The sequence below is a fragment of the Anoplolepis gracilipes genome, chromosome 13, assembly GCF_047496725.1.
Source record: "Anoplolepis gracilipes chromosome 13, ASM4749672v1, whole genome shotgun sequence".
Classification (NCBI taxonomy): domain Eukaryota; kingdom Metazoa; phylum Arthropoda; class Insecta; order Hymenoptera; family Formicidae; genus Anoplolepis; species Anoplolepis gracilipes.
Window position 1 is genome coordinate 9,691,968 of NC_132982.1, and position 21,070 is coordinate 9,713,037.

The window sequence follows — 21,070 nt, forward strand, 5'->3', positions numbered from 1 at the left end:
CAATGTACGATGACACGAATGATAACGTAATCAAATAATATAAATATAATAATGAAATAAACAATACAAATATAACAATAAAATAAATAAAATATAAATATAATAATGAAATAATATATAATATAAATACAATAATGAAACAATATAAAGAAAGAAAAAAATTAAAATAAATAAATGAAGTTGATGGCACAAATATTTCAACTCAAATTTTATCTTGTCAATTTAATAGTAAAAGCATTATATTATACAGAAATAGTAATATGCACTACATTATCTTACAAAAATAAAATCGTGCAAGAGTTTACGGTGTGTTGTAAGATAATATATCGAGTGCGTTTACCCCGCATCGATTGTCCGGCTCAATTCGGTCAAATCGTCGACACGATATTTTTGTTTTATTCAACGATAACCCCGTTTATTCGGTCGTCTCTTTGCTTTGTCCGAGATTACCTGATTATCTAAGTTCGATATTTCGTATACGATGCGGTCGACTATTTACACCGATGATGGATCCTCCATCGTTACATCATCAACAGCGTTGACTCAGCACGTACATTTTTATAAATTACGCAATTATTTACATCGACGTAGAATTGATCATAATTTATTTCACGTGATAGTCGGTTCTCAACAAACACGCATGACTTATAGTCAAATTATTCAGGTATCTCGCGAGAATGTGCAAAACATACAAAAGACGAATAAAAATTAATATGCAATAAATCAACATAATATATACATATATGTATATAAATATATTAAAATTTTTTTTTTATTTTAAGAAGATAATTTCCTTACTTCTTCCCAGATTACTCTGCTTTAAAAATACATTTTTAAATTTTTATCGATCTCCGTTACATAACTTTACTTTTTTGTTTTGGTACCGTTGATTTAAATTGTAAATTTGAAGGATGTACAACGCGAATAGAAAGAGCGAATTTAAATAACAGAGTGATCTCCAAAGATTATCCAGTTTTTACATTATAAATTTACATGCCGTACACGTTTGCTATACTATAGTATACATCTGGTTGCGTTTGCCTACATGTTTTTCTTTCGCCAAAGATATTTTTCCCGATTTTCATCGATCAGAATACCGAGATACCCATTTCATTCTGAGCGGAAAAAGCATAACACGATGCAACCGAAGGGAACACGGACCTTATTCTGCGTGTCAAGGTAACGGGCGACGATTCGTCGTGAGGTCGACCGGTGGTGGTTGCGCAGCGGATCGATATGGGACCGCGGTACCATGACCGGCGACATATAGGGCGGGCCAGAAATTCTCGCCGATACTCTAGATACTTTCGTCGCCGGAAGAATGCAAAAAATTGATCCAAATGTGAAATATTGATCCGAATTGTTTATTTGTTAGAAGAAATTTTTTTTAGTCATTCTCTCGGTAAAAAATATTATTCGAGGTTTTTTTTTTTTACAATTTTGAGGCAATAATATGCAAAAGGTACTTTTTATTCGTATATCGCTCTTGTTGTCACCTGTCAATTTTTCCTGATGCGTAACTTTGAGTGTAACTCTATGCAAATTCACCCCACGGAGATACACGTGGTTCTCTTATATTGTCAGATACTCGCAAGAAAATTTTCAATTCACATTTGGGACTAAAATTTCGATACGCGCGATTATTAGCTATAATTCTATAATTTCTGCAAAATTTATTAATGTAAAAATCTTCACTTTTAAAAATTTAAACAATTTAAAAATTATTGAATTTTTTTGTTTTATTTAAAGAAAAAAAATGCCCGAAATGATTACTAGAAAACGTTTGAAACAATATTTCAAGTTTTTGTTGAAAAAAAAAAAAAAAAAAAAATCTTGGGGAAACCATAAACCTACAGTGAGGAATCTCCCGAGACACCCTATATTCCGAGATGTAGGGTAATGTTTTTGTCCTCGTGATCCCTTCTCCTCCCTTATCGCAACCAAGCATCGCGTCTCTTCTCGCAGGGTGTGAGAGGAAAAGAGTCTCCCTCGGCTGACACGAGCAACAACAAGGAAGTTGCTTCGAAGGGAGCGTACTCCCTCGCGCGACTGGCACTCGGGCGGGGGTTGCCCCTCCGACTCCGAGTCGACCAGCCACCAGCCACCAGCCAGCGGACACGATCGGCCGATTAATCGAAAGTCAGACTGCCGCGGACCGCCGCCGCGATCGGCGTCTCGTCGCATCGCATTGCGTAGCTTCCATTTCGCGCGAGGAAGGAGATTAATCGTCGCATTTAATAGTCGTTTTATTGTCGCTGTTGTCGTCAGCTTTCCGCGGAGCGGAATAAAGTGCGTAACGTGAATGGGACACGCCGCATGCGTGTGCGTCTGTGTGTAATTGATAGTACGTAATTGTTACGTGATTCTGCGATTGCGTTGATAATTTACATCCGATTAAATCAATGTGATTCTCGATGTTACATCTGATAGAAATTTGATTTGACACAGGATAACAGATACCCAATGTCAATCAATCTAAACGAACTCATTGTCAGTGAATAGAGATAGAGAGATGTGATTTGCAATAAAAAAAATAACGTAATTACATGAATGAATATGTAATAAAAGTTGGTTCTTTCATCATCTTCTAAATGCTTGTTGTTTGAGAATCTAATTAATCTAACACGATGCGGTTGCATTCGAACGGACGCAATGCGCAAAGGTACTGCAGTTACGTGTCCAAGTGTCAATAATTTTGCATGTGTAGTAAAATATTTCCGTTTATCGTTTGACTTTTGTGCAAAAGGATGTCATTTTATTGTATTAATCGCGAATATAAAAAATATTACGTTTCGAATAATTTTGACAGCTGCGTGTCAAAGCAATATTGCTCAACATTTTCGCAGCTTCTTTCTTGCGTGATTACTTATTCAAAAATAACCGATGGCAATTAGCATAATGCCAGGGATAAAAAAGGATCCCTCTTCATTCATACAACAAGTCGCCTTGCCCTTTATCAAATTAATCGATACCCAACAATATATTTCGAGCGGTTTTATAATCATAATAGAAATATATCGTATGTACATACATATATAAATGTGTGCGTGCACTAAAAAAAATAATCTTGCAACTTGAAGAAAAATTTTCTACGCGTAACAAATTAACTGAAACAGATAAATTATTAGCAAATACACTGTGATACTGCATATATTTTGCGCTTGATCAATTTAAATGACAGAGACAGAATTTATATCTGTACTATTAGTGTAATTTAGACAGAAAATTTGTCCACGATGCCTATCTTTAAGGCCTATTGTCAAGGATAATTATATTTCTGATTAATTAATATTTGGCAATAGGATCTAAATTTTCTAGAGACATTGCTAGAATATTGCTGTTATAAATTCTATACGTGACAAACAATATTCCAACAGATAGAAAAAGTAGCGATAAATTTAACAAATTATAAATTATAAATTTAAAAAAAAATCGCCTGTGTGTGTACATACATAGATGAATTTCTAGACCTTTATGAGATTGATCGATTGTCGCGTAACCGGGTTACAAATCAAGTCGAATCATTTCTCGAAAAAGAATAGATTTTTTTTTACAATAAAAAAATAAATAAGTAATATTCCAATTGATTGATTAATTATTCAAAATTAGAAGATAAATTCCTGTGAATTCATGTTTTTGTTCGAGAGGCAAATGAAAAAGTAACGTGTATATTTAACATCGGGCAACAACTGTAATTCCTTATAACGTCTCCGCTAATTAATTGTCAGTTTCATTTATATTGGTTTCTTATTTTCCTTATTCTTGCGAGAATAATAGTTGCGTGCGTCAAGGTGAGAATGTACACATGTTTATCTGCGTTTTTTTTTTTTTTTCAAGCAGCAAAAATACCGTCTATCACGTTTCGAAAAAGTGACCGATGCTTTTTGATCGAGGACAAAACGAGCTTCGTCTGCGACATAATCGTCAACAAGATTCCTCGAGCTTTTCTAAAACGAAACATAGCGATTTAACTTTGCGAGACAGACGGATTCACTACGGAAGATAAGGATATAATACGACCAATGTTAATGATTAAACTACGCAATGGCCGTAATCAAAAGCGAACGCGCAAACACTTTCTATCCGCTAGAGAAGCCGAGGCGAAAGTATAACAGCACTTGTGAAACAAGACATTCACCGGGTTTCGCGATATCGTTTTGCTCTTTTGTTCAACGAATAGTGAACGTATCCATCACGTCATTCGACGTAAGCAGGAACAATTCTCTCAAACAGTTGCACTTCATAAGAAAAAAATCCATAAAAAAAAAAAATATAATAAAAAAATGAATTAATTAATCAATCGGTTGTCCTTTTTTCTCATTTCATTATTCATGTCTTATTTTACATATCTATTTTTCTTTCTACACATTATTAATCTCAAGTAAAGAACCCTGGATGGTTCATACTAACTGTAAGAACATTTTGAGAAATTTTGAAAAACTTTTATCCTCCAAAGCTTTTCTTCGCTCAATTTTTCCATGCTTTTTTTGTCAGCAAAGGGAAGAGAGAATAAAAGCTTTTTGTGTAAGCTCTCATTGTTCTTTTCATGACTGACCTGTTCCATTGATCCCGATTATCGATTAATAACTCGAGATTGAACTTGCATTACTTGTCAGTGGCGAGTGGTACTGGAACTAGCATTAAAACTATCCTCCTTCAATATGGTCAATAATATTTCTCTCTCTTTCTCTCTTCCTATCTCTCGAGGAAAAATTATGACGGTCAAGTGATAAGACATCACCAAGGTTGCTAGCATACAAGTTTCACTGTTACGTCCACTCGCCGCTACCTGTTATCGCTTAAGCAACGAATATCGCCGGCGATAGGCGGCTAAAAATATTGGTTAACATACGATGTAACATAGTACTGTTGTAAAAAAATCTTTGTTTCGAATTTTCTACAATAGTGTAAAACATGTTATAGATAAAAAAAAAAACAAATGTTTGAATTAGAATTAAATTATTCATTTTTTTAAATTAATACTAAAATTTTTCACATAAAAATCAAAGAAATTTTAATCAAAATAATTTTTAGTGTCTAAAAAAATGATTTCGATTATGTTCGAGAATCACATGTAGATTAATGACATTATTCTTGTAATTGGCGTTATTTGTAAAAAATTATATTGGATAATAACTTTTTTCTTTCCAAATCTGCTAAACTTAATTTATTGAATGTCTTTGTTTCAGCATGACATGAGCGCAACGGATAAGAAGAAGAATGCAATGCTTACCAGTATATTAATCTAATTAATCTCAAAGCAATGACCGATATCCTAAAATAACTTCAATTCTTCTCGTGTTTTCAAAAACATCATGCAGAGATAACTATTAATTATTAATGTTCCTGATTCCTTCGTACATAAAAATAACATCGTCTAAAAAAATATCCTAGCTTCATGATTGATGTTCGAAGAGATCCTTATCAAGGTTGATCATTATCAAGAGAGCTTGAGGAAATCTCGCGATTTTCAAATCCGATTTCAATCAAGATAATCAAGTTGGAAAGAGATATCATCGGCACTTGTGAAAGTTGGAAAGGGTGGAAAGAGGTTGAGCCCAAAGCAGCCAAAGTCTGACTGACCCCCCGACTGCCTGATCGGTCGTGAGGTCGCGAATCTCTCGTGAGCAGAAGCGCAAAAGGTACGGGAAACGCTGGGTAAACACGAGTACGCGAGTAGACGACGACGTAGACGGGAACGGTGGTCCACCAGTGCCGTATAGTTAACGTGGCCCAGGTGGAGCCCAGGGTATATGTACGGCGTATTAATAGCCAAGTATAGTGCGGTGGTGGGGCCGCGGGCGCTCGCGGGTGAAAATAGAAAAGAATGTTTTTGGAATCCAATTGGACTTGGTTGGCAGAACGATGGGGCAATATGGCCGACTTGGCCGAGCGGGTGGACGATCTGATATGCAGTTTCGACTCGACTGGTGAGACGACCATGGATACACTATCGATGCTGATATTCGGCTGGATGCTGTTCGGCTTAGTGGTGTTGTGCGTCGGCAAGTACGTGTACAATCGCTTTGTGCTGAACGAGCTCACCACCGCAGCCGCCACTTCGTCGTCGGCGCAGCTTGGTAAAGACAGCCATCACGGCGTGGAGAGTGGTGTGTTGGCGGGTACCGCCGTTGGAAAACTATTCGACAAATCCAAGTCGACATCACCCTCGTCGACGTCCTCGTCGTCGTCGCTCGTGAGGGCTGGTGGTACCGGTGGTGCAGGTGGTGCAGGTGGTACCATCGGTGCTAGTGGTACCGCTAGTGCTGCTAGTGGTGCTGGTGCTGCTGGCGGTGGCGGTGGTGGTAGTGCTGGTGGTGTTGGTGTTGGCGTTGGCATTGGCGTTGGCGTTGGTGTTGGTACCGGCGCGGTAGCAGGTGTGAGATCACCATCGCCGGGAGGTTACGTGCCACCAACGCCGCCGCTGAGGAAACGCCTGACCAGGAAGACCTCCGGTGCCCTTGTCAGCCCATCCCGAAGCTCCAGGGCGCTGCATCTGCCCACCGCGACCGGCGCCGACCCTGAAGCCGTGCGCTGGGTTAACGAACTCATCGTGTGGCTGCACTACGACCTCGTCATCCTCAACGAACTCTTGGCCACTTGGGTGGTCTCTCTCAACGACTTCACCACTGGCTCCACCGACGAGGTAAGAAACATTTTTCCATTCTTACCGACTCATCGCTATTCCAGTTTTTACATTTCAAAAAATGCCACATTTTTTTTCTCATCTTCTCTCAGTTGTCGAAAATTTTCAGATCTTCGAAATTCTAAATGCTCGATAAAAAAATTTCTTACTCTATAGTAATCATTTTATTATAAATATATTCCTGTATTTAATTACTCTATAAAATATGTCTTTATATAAAACGTGGTGCGTTGAAATCCGTCGAAAAAAACCTTGCATGACTCGTCACGCTCGATAAGGCGAGATACAAACTTTTCTCGAGGCGTGGGTGACTCTAGCAAAAATGAGAAGAGAAGTGGATGCGTTCATGTGTGCGTATGTGTATGTGCGTGATTGCGAGGTCGAGTAGGTCGAGTGTTTTGAGTCGAGGGCACGATGACTCTCCTTTAGATTATGCCGCTGAATTACAACAAAGTGAAGAGTTTGTTTCAACGTTACAAATTCTCCCAATTATCAGCACATTGTCTCTTTAACGAGATTAGTCACAAGAGTCTGTGTTTGATAACAGAACACTCGGTCGTACCATTATTTTGCGCTCGAGACATATGTTTTTACATGCTTGAAATTACGGGCGCTTTTCCAAATTTTACCACCACCCGATGATTCATCTAATGAGAAATTGTTAAATCGTGCGGAGAGATTGCGTATGATTTAATTATTTCAATCGTGCCAAATTGTTGCTTTATTTGTTTCATGAATAATCACTATTAAAATCTATGTTTTATTATCTTTATTCCAGATACTCTTTTATTGCCCACGTTAATGCTTATATGAATAAATTAATTAGTCAAGTGTACCAATTAATCCGAAATAATTAAAGGACTGTTTAGTAGCAACGCATTACGAGCGATTTTACATATGTCAAATGTTTGATCCGATAACCATAAATTATGACGGAAATACCATATCCGGTTTTAGAATCGACCGCGTAATTTTTTTTTCGCAGAAAGACGATACCGAATGACCATTTACATGGGTCAAGGTGCGTTACATCAAAGGCCAATAGTATATAAAAAGACGTTACGGTTCGGCGCTGTCCTTGCCACGTGTAACCGATGACATCACTGCTGGAATAACTCAAATTTCTTTAGAGCGCTACTTTTAGGCTTGGCTTAATTACCGGAACATCAATTAAAACATTTCCATTCATATATATTTTTATATGCGCATAACATTTTATTCGATTTTATCATATTATTATTTTTTATCAAAGTCATGTCTCACGTTATCTTTAATCATTAATAACAATTTCAATGAGTATTATGATACATATCATATATGATGTATCGTAATGAATTTCGTAAAAAAAATTGATTTTGTTAATTATTGTATAACAAAGAGAGATAATGGGAAATAATTTTAATAAAAATAATAATAGTCGTTGAATCATAATTGTATAAAATTGAATAACTCTTCTTCTTCTAAAAAATAAATTTTAATTAATAATAAACTGAAATATTTTTTGATTGTTTGATTTAGAATATCTGGGGAGGGGGGAAGGGAAGAGGGTATTTTGTTACGTATATATGGATTGTTCGTAGCTCACATACAAACGTAAATAATTTAATTCCGAATGAAAACAAGTGTGCTGTCATGCGATGCGCGTTTGCGTGCCAAACCGATAAAGTAATTAGAACGCGTGTGAAAAAAAGCGTGATGCAGATACAGCGTTACACGATATTCCGCGAATGTAATCTTCATTAGATATTCTTTGCTTGTTGCAGCACGGAGTCGGCGTCGAATTTGTCCGCGTTCTTCCCGAGACCCATCCCCCAATTTTGTCAAACATCTTCTGCGAATGTGATTCAAAGAACGATGTGGTACGTATGTCAATATTTTTCCCTACTATTTTCGCTCCAAAAGTTTGCTTAGAATTTTGTCAAAGAAAAAAAACTCCCCCTTTTTTTTTTATTTTCACTCATCTAGAACGCGGTTCTCGAGCTTAAAAGAACAGAGACGTTATTAATCGGTTAAAAGTCATGATTAGCAAAAAGTTTCAAAATAAAATCCAATGGGCTTATTAGATTAGTTTCTAAAATTTCACAACTAGAAAATTAGAGAGATACGGATTAAATCATCTCGAAGAAAAAAATAATCGTCTCTCACACTTTCAGACTATCACGTGCGATTGCGAAGCTACTCCGGCCTTACAGCTGAAGGCATTTCGGCAACGAGGCGATAAAGTGGAAGTTAATCACTATCGAGTAAACGTCAATCGCTTTCGCGCTCGTCTCAATGTCGTCTGCATCACCGAGAAGCTATTAGTTGATCTGAAGTGCGACGGTTGGCCAGAGGTATGTGTTATCGACGGATTTCCTGTGATGCAATATACCCGGAAACGTGCGAGCAGCTATTTGTCACTCGTCTTGAATTCACAACAATACGTCGAGTTTTACATAATCTTCAGTCTGTTGAGCCAATATCGAATAACGAAAAAAGAACGCCAAAGATCTTTTCGCCTAAATTTTATAATAAATCTTTGTTTTTTTTTTAATCGAGAAATTAGAAAATGATAAGAAATTGCAGCGCGGTTCGATCAAGTAACATTATCTTTAATTCCGTATCAGGTAAAGATTTCTCTCGCAGCGGTTGGCACAATAAAGAAAGACCTGGACGAGAGCCAGCTGCAAGAAGTGGTAACGGAAATTGTGGTGGGTGCCTTGCGAGGTATCAACGTTCACCTCAATCTCTCTCAATATCCCACTTGTCCCCGATTATGGAGAGAACCACCTCCCCAGCCAGGATTCTCGTATCCCACGCAATACGACAACATCATGGTAAGCATCAAAACGATCGATAATTGCCAAGGAGACACCAAATACATTAATGCATTTATTTGTTTACACGAATATAATTTTTTCCTTTTCCCTCTCTTTCTCTCAGCTCGAATGCACTTTTTTTTTTTTTCAATAAGATTTATATTTATTTTTCTCTCTCTCTTTTCAATATTTTAATATATTTTACAATTTTACTTTTATCAAAAGAATAAGGCTCTTGTATTGAAAGCTGTGCTTATATATTATCGTATGCTCGCTCGCTTCGCTCGCAGAATGTCTCGAATTCGATGATATATCAACCTCCGCAACAACGTCTTCAGGGACATGTCACTCCCTCACCGGTACCTATGCAATATGTCCCCGGTGAACGACGACTACTCGTGAAGGTTGTAAGAGCGATGGACCTCGGTGGTCAGCAAGGAGCCGTGAATCCTTATTGCGTGGTAGAGTTGGATGAACCGTCGCAAAAGAATCAGACCTCTATAAAGAAGGACACCAAAAATCCCTTATGGGACGAAGCGTTCTTGTTGTAAGTGAAAATTATGTATAATAAATACTTTACTTTACTTTATATTTTCTATATTAATATACTTGATTTATTATTAATATTTATTTGCCTAATTTATGAATAATATTTATTAGATTAATTTATTATTAATACTTGTATATATTAATATATATTTTATTTTATATGCAGTTTATTATTTTATTATTCCTTATGTGTGTGTGTGTATGTGTTTTTTTTTTTAATTTGTGGAAAAAATATCGATATTATGCAAGAAATTAATCGCGTGATATTTACAGCGATATAAGTCACAACACGACCGAAGTGTTGTTAGAAGTGTTCGATCACGTTAATAGAAGCCAAAGATTTTTGGGACTCGGAATTGTGGGAGTCGAGGAGCTTCTCGCAAATCCGAGCCAACGACAGATTATACCTCTTCAGGCACGGCCATATGAAGAGGATGACATTACAGGCACCCTCACTGTGGAGGTAACCGTTTTCATGTTCTAATTAATTTGTAAGTAAGATATCATTGAATGTAAAATATTTCTCGAAAAACGTTTAAATACTTTTAAGTAACTATACATTTAAAATAATGATCTTGCAACTTTAACAAAAATTTTCTACGTGTAAAAAATTTACTGACACAAATAAATTATTAGCATTATATATACTGTGATACTGCATATATTTTTTGCACTTGATCAATTTAAATGACAGAGACAGAATTTATATCCGTACTATTAGTGTAATTTGGACAGAAAATTTTTCCGCGATGCCTGATCTTTAAGGCCTATTGTCAAGGACAATTATATTTGTGATTAATATTTGGCAATGGGATCTAAATTTTCTAGAGGTATCGCTATAAATTTTAATTGAGACATCTAGAGATCTATCTATCACATTAGCAAAATTTTTAATATGTTTGCGTTCTTTAAATTTACATCATTAAAAATTTTTTAAGTAATTAAATTTGTCAAGTGTTTAAAAAAGATATTTCTATAATCATTTTCAGTACTCTGTATTCATTTTATTTTTGATTTGTTTCACAGTTTCTGTTTATCGAGGGTGCAGAGGTACCACAAATCGGGACCAAGCCCTACAAAGTCAAGGAGACGATAAAGCCAATCTCACCTACCCGTTCCTACAGCCAGACGAATGTCATCAGCAACAATAGTCTAAACTACAACAATGGTAACAGTACACTTATCTTGTACGACTCTGCCGCACAATTGGAAGGGGGTAATTACAGATCAGTTATCAGGCGTTGATGTGTGTGAATACCCCGAGATTGGATTTCTTTTTCATTAGTATGTACACAGTAACTTTTTGAACCCGTTTCACCCGTTTGAAGGTAGTAGACTCACGTATCTTATGGCCAGAGCTGGTTTGAATCCTATACAATTAGTATAAAAACGCACTTTTTGATTAAATTATACATTGTTTATCGCATATCGTACCGATTCTCCAACGTAGTTGGCATGAGGATAATTAAACTCTCGTCCCCCTTGTTCACGAGTAGAATGCTACCCGAATGCAATCAAGCGCAAATACCAAAAAGATAATTTATTTTATTTATATAGTTGATTAAATATACAGAGTATTCAAAATTATATACACCTTTCCTTTCAAATTAATATCTCTCTCTTATTTTCTAAATTACATCGCGCGCACGCGCACATATAATCTCATCATCCCATAAAAATTGATAGCAACGTTATTTAAATACAGAATGGTGAAATCTGGAACACTCTGTATAAGACGAATGTATCGGTAGATAGATGTGAAAGTTCTAGTATTTGAAATAGTCGATACGCTTGTAGGAATAAAGAGTCGTAGATCTTATTGAATGAGTATAACAATATTTGCAAAAATTTAATAAAAAAATATCATTGCAGACTATCTGACAAACGGCAACGTCGTGGATGCACCATACAAAAGCGGGCAGACAAACGGTAACAAGGAAACTTTGATTGTACACAGCCAGCAGAGGGTAAGTTTGTTGACCGATTATTACGCATTTTTTATTGCGCATTTTTTATTACGCATTTTTACCGCATGGATATAACGTTGGTCTGACAGAGTTGTGAACTAAAAAACTCAGAGATTGGTTTAGATTAAAAAAAAAAAAAGTAAAAGTGTGAAAGTGAAAAGTCCTCAAACGCTAAGAAATCCCGTAGAATAATTTGAAAAAATTTATCCCACAATAATGCAATAGACGCAATATTATGACATAAATATAATAATTATTTTAATTCTCTAAAAGTTTGCTTCAAATGCGAAAAATTATTACTTGTCCCTGACGAAAGTGTAATCTTCATAATTATAGTGATTTTTACTGAAGCATGATTTCTATTTGGTTTCTCTTGCAGCAACTGGAGCGGCAGATTGTGAAGGTAAAAAGACTCCCGTGTTATATACCATTTTGCATTTTGTGTGATCAAAATAATTTGGTTATTTGCTTTGTAACGCGAAAAAATAAATTAAACTCGCAGCAAATTTGTCAACGTATAATAATTTCAGATCCACATCTGACAAAGTGTCAAAACAAAAGATTGGCGAGCAAATTCGACGCTTTTGTCAGTCAAAAAGTTTGCTTATTTATTCAAAATTTTCAATTTATTTTAACATTGAGCATCTTTTTTCCATTTTACATAAGAACATTAACCATGGCTGAGTGCTGTGTATTTACTAATGTAACAGGTTGCTCTGACGCAGAGTGGAAATTGGCAAGAGATATCTCCGGAGGTAAATAAATTCGTAATATCATTTTCGTTTTAGTAAATGAAATTTTCCAATGATAATGAAAAATTGATTTTTTTATATTTTGTATAATTTTCGAATACAAATTCTTTGCAGCACGGAACAAGGGATATCAGCGCTACCTCAGGACCAGAAAGCACGCCTAATTCCTCTAATTCAGAAGGTAAGATTTTTATAACAATCAAAATTATACGAAATTTATATTATATATTAATTATATTAAAATAATAATTTTAATATTAGAATTTGTCCGATTTCCGATTATATAATATTATTTAATATTACTATCTTTAAATATATTTTTATAATGATTTGCAATATCTAATGCATGTAATGCGATACTTTGGCAGAGAGAGGAAGGACACGAAGGAAACGACGCGATTTCTTTGGCACTATAAAAAAACGACTGAGCCGATCTAAGACGAGAAGTAGATCAGTGGGTCCTGAAGGAGAGATCAATCACGAAGACGCTCATTCAAGATCCATATCTGCTGATAGAGCTCGCGATCCTGGTTCCGGTAAGATCTCTACATTGTTTTTCTTAACTATTCTCTGCATTGCGAATCAAAAGTGTGACATAGATATATATATATATATATATATATATATATATATATATATATATATATATATATATATATATATATAGGTTTTAGATGTCGTAAGATGTTTGTTTATAGCGATATCAGGCGCGTGTTTGAAATCTGTAAGAAAATTCACTTGTGTGATTTGCAATAAATTGTTCACGAGATCAATTAGTCAGATTCTAGACTGCTATTTTACTATTTTTAATCTTTCCATCTCTCGTATTGTATTGTACTTATTTGTGCGCACTCTGTCTTGCTCGCATATGTGTTACTCTCACGGTACTCGATTTTGGTAAGTGTCTTCGCAAGGTAGGATGTAGTGCAGCGACGTTGCTTTTTAACATTAGACAAAATTAGTGACGTAATAAAAATCGGTTGCACGCAGTTTACGATTCACGGAATATTTCATGTAAAATAAAGTCGAGTAAAATTGTGTGTGGATTTTATTTATTCGCTTTTTTATCTATTCGCTTCATGGTTCTTTTTGCATTTTCTTTTATCGCGTATATATCTTTGACGTAAAGAAATTTCTTTTCTTGTAGCGCATTTATCGGTACCAGAGCAATCGCGACGATCGAGTTTGAGTGAAGCATCAGGCATAAGTGGAACATCTACGAGAACATATATCAACGAAGCCTCCACGCTTGTTCTCGAAACTTTGGAGAACGGTATAAAGAAGTAAGTTGATTTTCTTCTTCTCTCCTTCTCTCTCTGTCAAATTCTTTTTTTATATCTTTAGAATAAAAAATAATGATTTTATAATATTTTATAATTTTTTATACTAAAATAAAAAGAGTATGTTTCTTTTTGTTTCAGGCACTACCTCGTACCTCTTTCTCTCGCACAGAAGAGTAAATGGAGAAAAAAAGGCACAAAGTTGCATATATTTAACGACCATACGTTTATCGCCAAACACATAACTGGGTGAGTGAGGTTTTGTCAATATGATGATATTATCAGTAAACGATGATTTTTGTCGATGTGATAAAACGCTACGTTTTTATTAAAAAAATCTTAGAATGGATCGAATTTAATGATAATAATATATTTAAACCAATTGAAACGAATGATAAAAATGATTAAAGTACGCGAAATATATTTCGTTCATTTTTTTTTTTTTTTTTTTTTCAGAGGGACGGTCTGCGAGGTGTGTAAGAGAACCCTCGCACGAAGACTCGGCAAGCAGGGTTACGAGTGTAGGGACTGTCAGATGAAGTGTCATAAGCACTGTCACGTCAAAGTCGACATGACATGTCCTACGTCTACAATCCAGAGCATCGAGCTGTAAGTGTCGCAGAAAAAAAATCTAAATCAAATCATTTTCAAGCGAGATATATTTTTTTCGAAGCTCTAATAAAAACTACAGAGTTTTTATAGAACCGAGATCTGAAAAATGTTTCAAGCATTATTACGTTATTATATGTATATATCTTACATCTTTTTATTCATATGCATATCTATTATTACAATTATGTGTGTGTATATATATATATATATATATTTGTTTTGATATTACGAAATATTTCTTAATACTATTTTTCTGGCGTAAGGTCCCTACTGCCAGTACTGAGCGAATAGGATAGGTAAGACTCTCAAGAGTTTTGAAAATGAGTGAATTTATCTAATCGCGCATGAGTATCACACCTGTAGACTTGATCAGAATATCCGACATGTTGGATAATCTACCTATGCTTGCGGATAAGTATTGATCCTGCTTGCTCCTATATTTTTTATCCGAGTCTTTCGTCCTGTTTGCATATTAATCAGATGAAATGAAATGAAATATCTTTTTTTAGATGTTATTGCCGGATGAAGCATGATACCGAATGTATATACATATATATGTTTCCATACATGTGTATTGATTATCTCTATTTTCTTCTTTCATCTTCTGTCTATGCGACCCAGAATTCGGGAGATCTTATGCACTAATGTTTATCATTTTTTAGGTCATGCATCAAAGTTCCACCACTCGAACGAAGGCCGTCTATGCTCCTCTGCTCGCGATAAAGTTGCGCGATACGTTACTCACATTTCGAATAAGCGATTTTTATTTTTTGTAACGTAAACGGCAAAACGATCGCAAAACGATAATCTTCATTTATTAAAGTTTCATGGTTCACGTATTAGTTCTTCCATTTTCGAGGCGAAATTTATAATTTTAAGTCACACACTTGTTGATATTTTGCGAATATATAGTTGTGTCTCGCGGAAGAGACGGAAAGTTTGCATTAAAAAGATATTCCCGTAATATACATATGTATATCGTTTCCTAGACTCTCTCCTGTCCTAATAATCATCACACAACCTCGCACTTCTCGCACTTCATCATTTATCAGTTGCAGGATTAATTTTGCCCAACGAAAGATCGTTGAATCAGATTCGATCAATACTATCCTTTATTGAAAGAAAGAGCCAAAGGCGTGATATAATAGTTAAACATTTCGTAGAAAGCGAACGATTTAAAGTAAATTTATCAAAATTCTTGTAATTCTCGTCTGTTTTCCGCAGAACGCACACGTGATACAAGATGCATTCGGGGGTGTGTATAGTTTATCTTTGCGTGAACAAACTAATAAGAATAACAATATTAATAATAATATTAATAAAATAACGTTAATCATGATAACAATCTTTATGATAGTAATAAACACCAGAGTATAATGTTAGCTATACACTGTAAATTGAAAAACAACTGCAAAAATGCACCAGATTGTTGCGTCTAATTCTGCTGAATTAAAAAAATTTATGTTTCCCTTACATTTAACATATTTATGTTGATTATAACTGTGTACCTGTATATAGTTTTGCCTTAATGCAAAAATGCGTCTAGTCACACGTTATCGGAGAAACGACGAGGCTGCCTTATTTTTATCATTACCGTATTCATAAGAACGACAAGGAAAGACAAGTAAATAACAGAGCAAGTTAATAAAAATTTTATTGAACGTCGATGTAAATAAATGCAAATATTGCAAATAATATTGAAAAGTTTCTAACAAAAGCCAATGATATGTATTTCGCATATTTTCTCGTGTAAAAAGGTGGATAAATTTGAGGCTAAATTTTGTTCAACATGTTGTGTATAATAAAATGCTTAACTATATTGATTGTAATGTGCTTTGTAAAATATTTTAATTTACTCGACTTACTACAATTAGTGCATTTTTGCCAATTTTCGATACATTTGCGAAATATGATTAAACTGTTGTGAGACAAAGAGACGCGAAAAAATGATGGCAAATGTATATTCAAAATTTTCATCATTTTACATACTTTATTTGATTATACATATTTTATACAAATTTAAATTAAAGTCTCTCTTCTAAAATTTATCAATGTAGGATGCATCGAAGAAACATTAAATCGCTAAGGTAATTTATATGATTAGATATATATTACTATAAAGAATATTAGTCATGTCCGGAGTACAAAATGCAATCAAAAGTGCATGCGAAAAATCAACATTGGATCTAAGCACGTTGTAAGATTAGGCATCATGTATTTGCAAGTAGAAATAATTTTAGAAAGTGGGACTAACTTTCCGCCCAAAATGCTAACGATTAAAGCAATCGCGAGAATATTTCTTTTCGTTTCGCATTTTTCTATGTATATTTTAAATAACGTATCACCAATAGCTTCAACAATTTTTCTGATCACTTTCCATAAGCATAATTAAGCTGTTAGAAGATTTCATCGATCAGCGAACGAATGATGGTAGAAAAAAAAAATTCTATTACCAAGTATGCATGTCGTTCATTAATTTAACACGCACATGTATCGAAATCGCGAGAAAAAAAAAACGCGATAAGGATCCCGCAGGCTGTGAAACATTCTGCTAGCGAATCTCGAAAGTCATGAAACGCGTTTCACGCGTGAGTTTTATTCATAAGTGGATTTACCTTTCCGTTTTTAGCGATGAGAGAAGGTTGTGAGCTAACTTTATACACCTATATTAAATGAAAATTATTCATTCGGCGATTTTATATCGAAAGCACACATATATATATATATATATATTTGCTGTAAAATGTATATTATTTAATTTATTATATTAATTTTCATTTTAATATATTTAAACAACAGGAAGGAGAGAGAGAGAGAGAGAGAGAGAGAGAGAGAGAGAGAAAGAAAGAGAGAAAGAGAAAAAAAATTGATAAAGAGAACATATTTAATAATCACATATTGGTCGTCACATCTGCTAAAAAAATCTAGTATATTATCAGGAATATATATTATATATACATATTTCGTGGGTATTTTTCTCTTTTAGAAATTTCCCTCTCCATATCCTTCAAAGCTTAATTTTTCTTCTTCGGTCTGTAAATCTATCAGCGATAGATATTAGATGGAAACTCACGATCGAGTATGTAGTTTCTAAAGCGTTTAAACCTTTATAAAGTTTAGTAATGGCAATTTTTGCACGAGTAACTTTTCTTTAAAAATCGCATATACATAATTGCGTAATCGAAAGTACAACAAAGCGATCTTGCTAAGCAATTTATCATTCAGATAATTTACGATAAATGAACATTTCGTACGCTCTGCAACACGCACACCTCTATATTCGTATTCCCCTTTGTTTGTTCGCAAAGATACCGTGAAACGAGTTATCATAATTATAACATCGAAATAAATTATGAGACGTTGATTGCGCTATAAAAACGTATAAGCGATGACGATTGTGCCTACAATGAATGTTGTTACGTAATAATAATAATAATAATGTTATACACTTTTTTCACACATATAGAAAGTCTATTTATGGACGGTATTTCCAATTGTTCCGCAAAAGCTTTTTATTATCGATCCAACATCGATCGTATATCTCTCTATATGTACGTATAAAGATGATGTAAGGAGACCATGACGACGTCGATTATTATGCATTGCCGATTTATAATATACATATACGCGATATATGATAGTTATATATATATATATATATATATATAAATATAAATATATATATATATATATATATATATGTATATAATGTTACTATTAATATATAAATTATAGTGGAGATGATGAAGAAACAATGATAATGATATAATGTAACGTTACAGAAAGTAATATATTGTGATTCTATAATACAACGTTACACCTCTCTATCCATTTTCTCTTCATTTTTGTCCTATCCAATCTTTTGATACCCGATTCCTTTTGTTTATTAAGGTGAGATACAAATAAAACGTTTATATAAAAGCACAGTACTATAAAACTTGCTAACAATTAATAATTATCGCGTGAATATAGACTTTGAAAAAATAAAGAATAAATATTTTATTATAAATAATTGTGAATCTAGATAAATATAGATGTGTATAAATTTCAAAATCAGTATAGATAATGAGACTATTATTCCCGTAAAAGATATGGAATTATTGTTGGTAAAAAAAATATCGACATCTCGATAGTTTTGAGTTTTACAAGGTTCAGAAACAATAAATCTTGGCGAAAAATTTATTTTTAACGTATGATTATTTTAATTAATTTAATAATATATATAATAAACATTTTATTATATTTTATTCTGTCAATTCTCTCTCTCTCTCTCTCTCTTTATGTATTGAACTTTGACGCGCCATTGCTTTGTCGAGGTAGAAATTGCTGCACGTGTGAAAAGTGTTTGGTTTGTTTTCTTCTTCTTTCATTTGCTGATGTACCATAAATCTGCGCGTGTACATAAATACCGATCCGCATAAATACGTGATCCGCAATTTTTTTTGTTCTCTTTTTTGATCCATCGCTTATTAAAGAGAAGCATTTCAATAGTGATTCGAAGAAGCTTAAAGGATCCGAGTCCTTCCATAATGAAGCCAGGAATTTAGTAACTTATACGTGAATACCTCTCAATCTCTATTTCCTCAGGCAACACTTGGCAAAACCTTTCTTCCGTTGCTCCACGTGCCACTCACACGTGTCAGCTAAAGACATGGAAAACCTTTGTCGCGCCAACTCCTGAGTATATATCTTTGTAAAACAGATATCCTTTCTCGCGATCCATATAATAATCATTTTGTAGATGAAATATAATTCTTAAAAAAAACCAATCATTTCAATGATTCTAAAATTAATGTAGCTATTTTGCATTCATTTGAATTAATTAATTATTATTATTACTATTAATTACTATTATTATTATTATTAATATTAGTTATAATTATTATTTTTTACAATAATTTTGTGAAAGATTTTTGCAAAAAATTTTAATTTGTATAAAGATTATCTTTCTATAAATTATATTTTAAATCTGATTTTACATATAATACTTGTAAAGTCAAACTTTTTAAGGATTATATATATATATAAATTATTTTTTACATAACTTTTTTTAAATTAAATTTAAATTTACTTTTTTTTTTATTAAATACTTTTCCCTAAATATATTTTTAATTATAATTTCTAACTCTCTTTTAAATTAAAGTCAAACATCGATTGCAGTATATAAATTTTAAAAATTTGCATTACACTGACACGTGCTTATCCTGCATTGAAATGATATACGTAACGATTTTTATTTTAGTCTCCTTTGTTTGCATGAACATATATGTCGTAAATTTATAGAGTAATGTATTAGAACACGACACGTGACATTTTTCTTCGTTGTTTCCGCACAACAATTGATCACGTTTTCTCTTAGTTCGATTTGTGCAATCACGTTAAACATCGTGGGAAGATCATGTGCAACGAAACAACTTGTCGATAATAAGGTTTCCGTTATTGAAATTATAGCCATTGTAAAATCATAAAAGATCTATTTTGTTAAAGCTTAGAGAGAGAAAGAGAGCTCTTTTACTTAATTTATTTAAATGACAAAGAGAATATATATTTTTTTTTACTTTAAATCTATACGTATAAAATGCAATTTTTCAATCTAAAAATTTATTATTTTAAAAATGTAAGATAAAAATTTGTTGTACTCACCGATTGATGCGTAGGAGCGGAGTTGTTAACTACATTGATCTGTAACATACAAATATATTCAAGTCTTAGCAGCGTCTCTCTAAAATAATTAATATTTAAAAAAAATATTATTATATGTATACATATTTATTATACTAGTCTTCTTTTCAAACTCAAATATTTAATAAAATAATTACTTAATTTCTAAAAAAAGAATTATTTTTCTCAAATGTATAAATCCTCAAAAAAAATATATATATATAAAATAATAAATTAATAAACTAATGCGACATTATAGTAATTGTTGCAAGTAAACGACGCGAAAAATACACTTGTCTAAAAAATAGCAAGCTTACATACATCACACGAGTCGAATTAATGATTAATGACAACAACTAAGCTATTAATGAGACTCTCAATCGCTTGATAATTGAGACGAACTAAACACGGAAATATTCGAAATATACACGTTGTGAATATCGTGTTCACATTTGAAAATCTAGCTATATTCAAGTCTCGAGTCTCGAGTGTGATAAATATTTGGTTATATCCGGTGTCGGACTATGCATTGAAAATTAAAGGATTAAAGATCGGCCTGTTATTAATCAGAACAAAAGGAACTAAAATTTCTGTGTCCCGATTGGTCAAATTTCAATCGCAATCTTCAATGCGTAATCTGATGGCGACTTTATTAAGCTCCGTCTATATATTTTATATACCTGATGCTTGAAAATCTAGACCTAAGTTTTTGACTTGATAATAGATATCTTGAAACGCGAAAACGTTGACCGAGTCGTACAGTCGAATTTCAATAAACATGCGTGCAATATATACATATATATAT

The 21,070-nt window shown here is 33.7% G+C and overlaps 1 protein-coding gene and 1 long non-coding RNA gene across 12 annotated transcripts in view; one reads left to right on the plus strand and one right to left on the minus strand.

Annotated features, from left to right (window-relative positions):
• The window catches only part of LOC140672555 (uncharacterized), a 38,212-nt gene extending 17,144 nt beyond the window's left edge, over positions 1–21,068 (minus strand). Inside the window, exons 1-2 of one of the 2 annotated variants that reach the window (XR_012047914.1) lie at positions 20,946–21,068; positions 20,248–20,286 (exon numbers count right to left, since the gene is read on the minus strand). This is a non-coding gene — a long non-coding RNA (uncharacterized lncRNA). Of the gene's footprint in view, positions 1–20,247; positions 20,287–20,586; positions 20,676–20,945 lie in introns of those variants that run through there. The other variant, XR_012047915.1, reaches the window with a different exon arrangement.
• LOC140672544 (uncharacterized) lies at positions 1,975–16,419 on the plus strand. Of its 10 annotated transcripts, XM_072904785.1 has the most exons (18): positions 1,979–2,344; positions 5,190–6,646; positions 8,410–8,505; positions 8,800–8,979; positions 9,253–9,462; positions 9,735–9,991; positions 10,267–10,456; positions 11,020–11,209; positions 11,866–11,960; positions 12,340–12,363; positions 12,671–12,715; positions 12,827–12,893; positions 13,081–13,248; positions 13,860–13,995; positions 14,134–14,241; positions 14,449–14,601; positions 14,868–14,900; positions 15,267–16,419. In XM_072904785.1, the coding sequence occupies exons 2-17, from the start codon at positions 5,828–5,830 to the stop codon at positions 14,893–14,895; spliced, it is 2,766 nt and encodes a 921-aa protein (XP_072760886.1). In that variant the 5' UTR covers positions 1,979–2,344; positions 5,190–5,827; the 3' UTR covers positions 14,896–14,900; positions 15,267–16,419. The 10 variants fall into 10 exon arrangements, with proteins under 10 accessions (XP_072760885.1, XP_072760884.1, XP_072760889.1 ...); XM_072904784.1 differs by lacking the exon at positions 14,868–14,900 and having other exon boundaries at positions 1,975–2,344; positions 13,878–13,995; XM_072904783.1 differs by lacking the exon at positions 14,868–14,900 and having other exon boundaries at positions 1,978–2,344; positions 12,686–12,715.
• Positions 21,069–21,070: the final 2 nt, after the last annotated feature.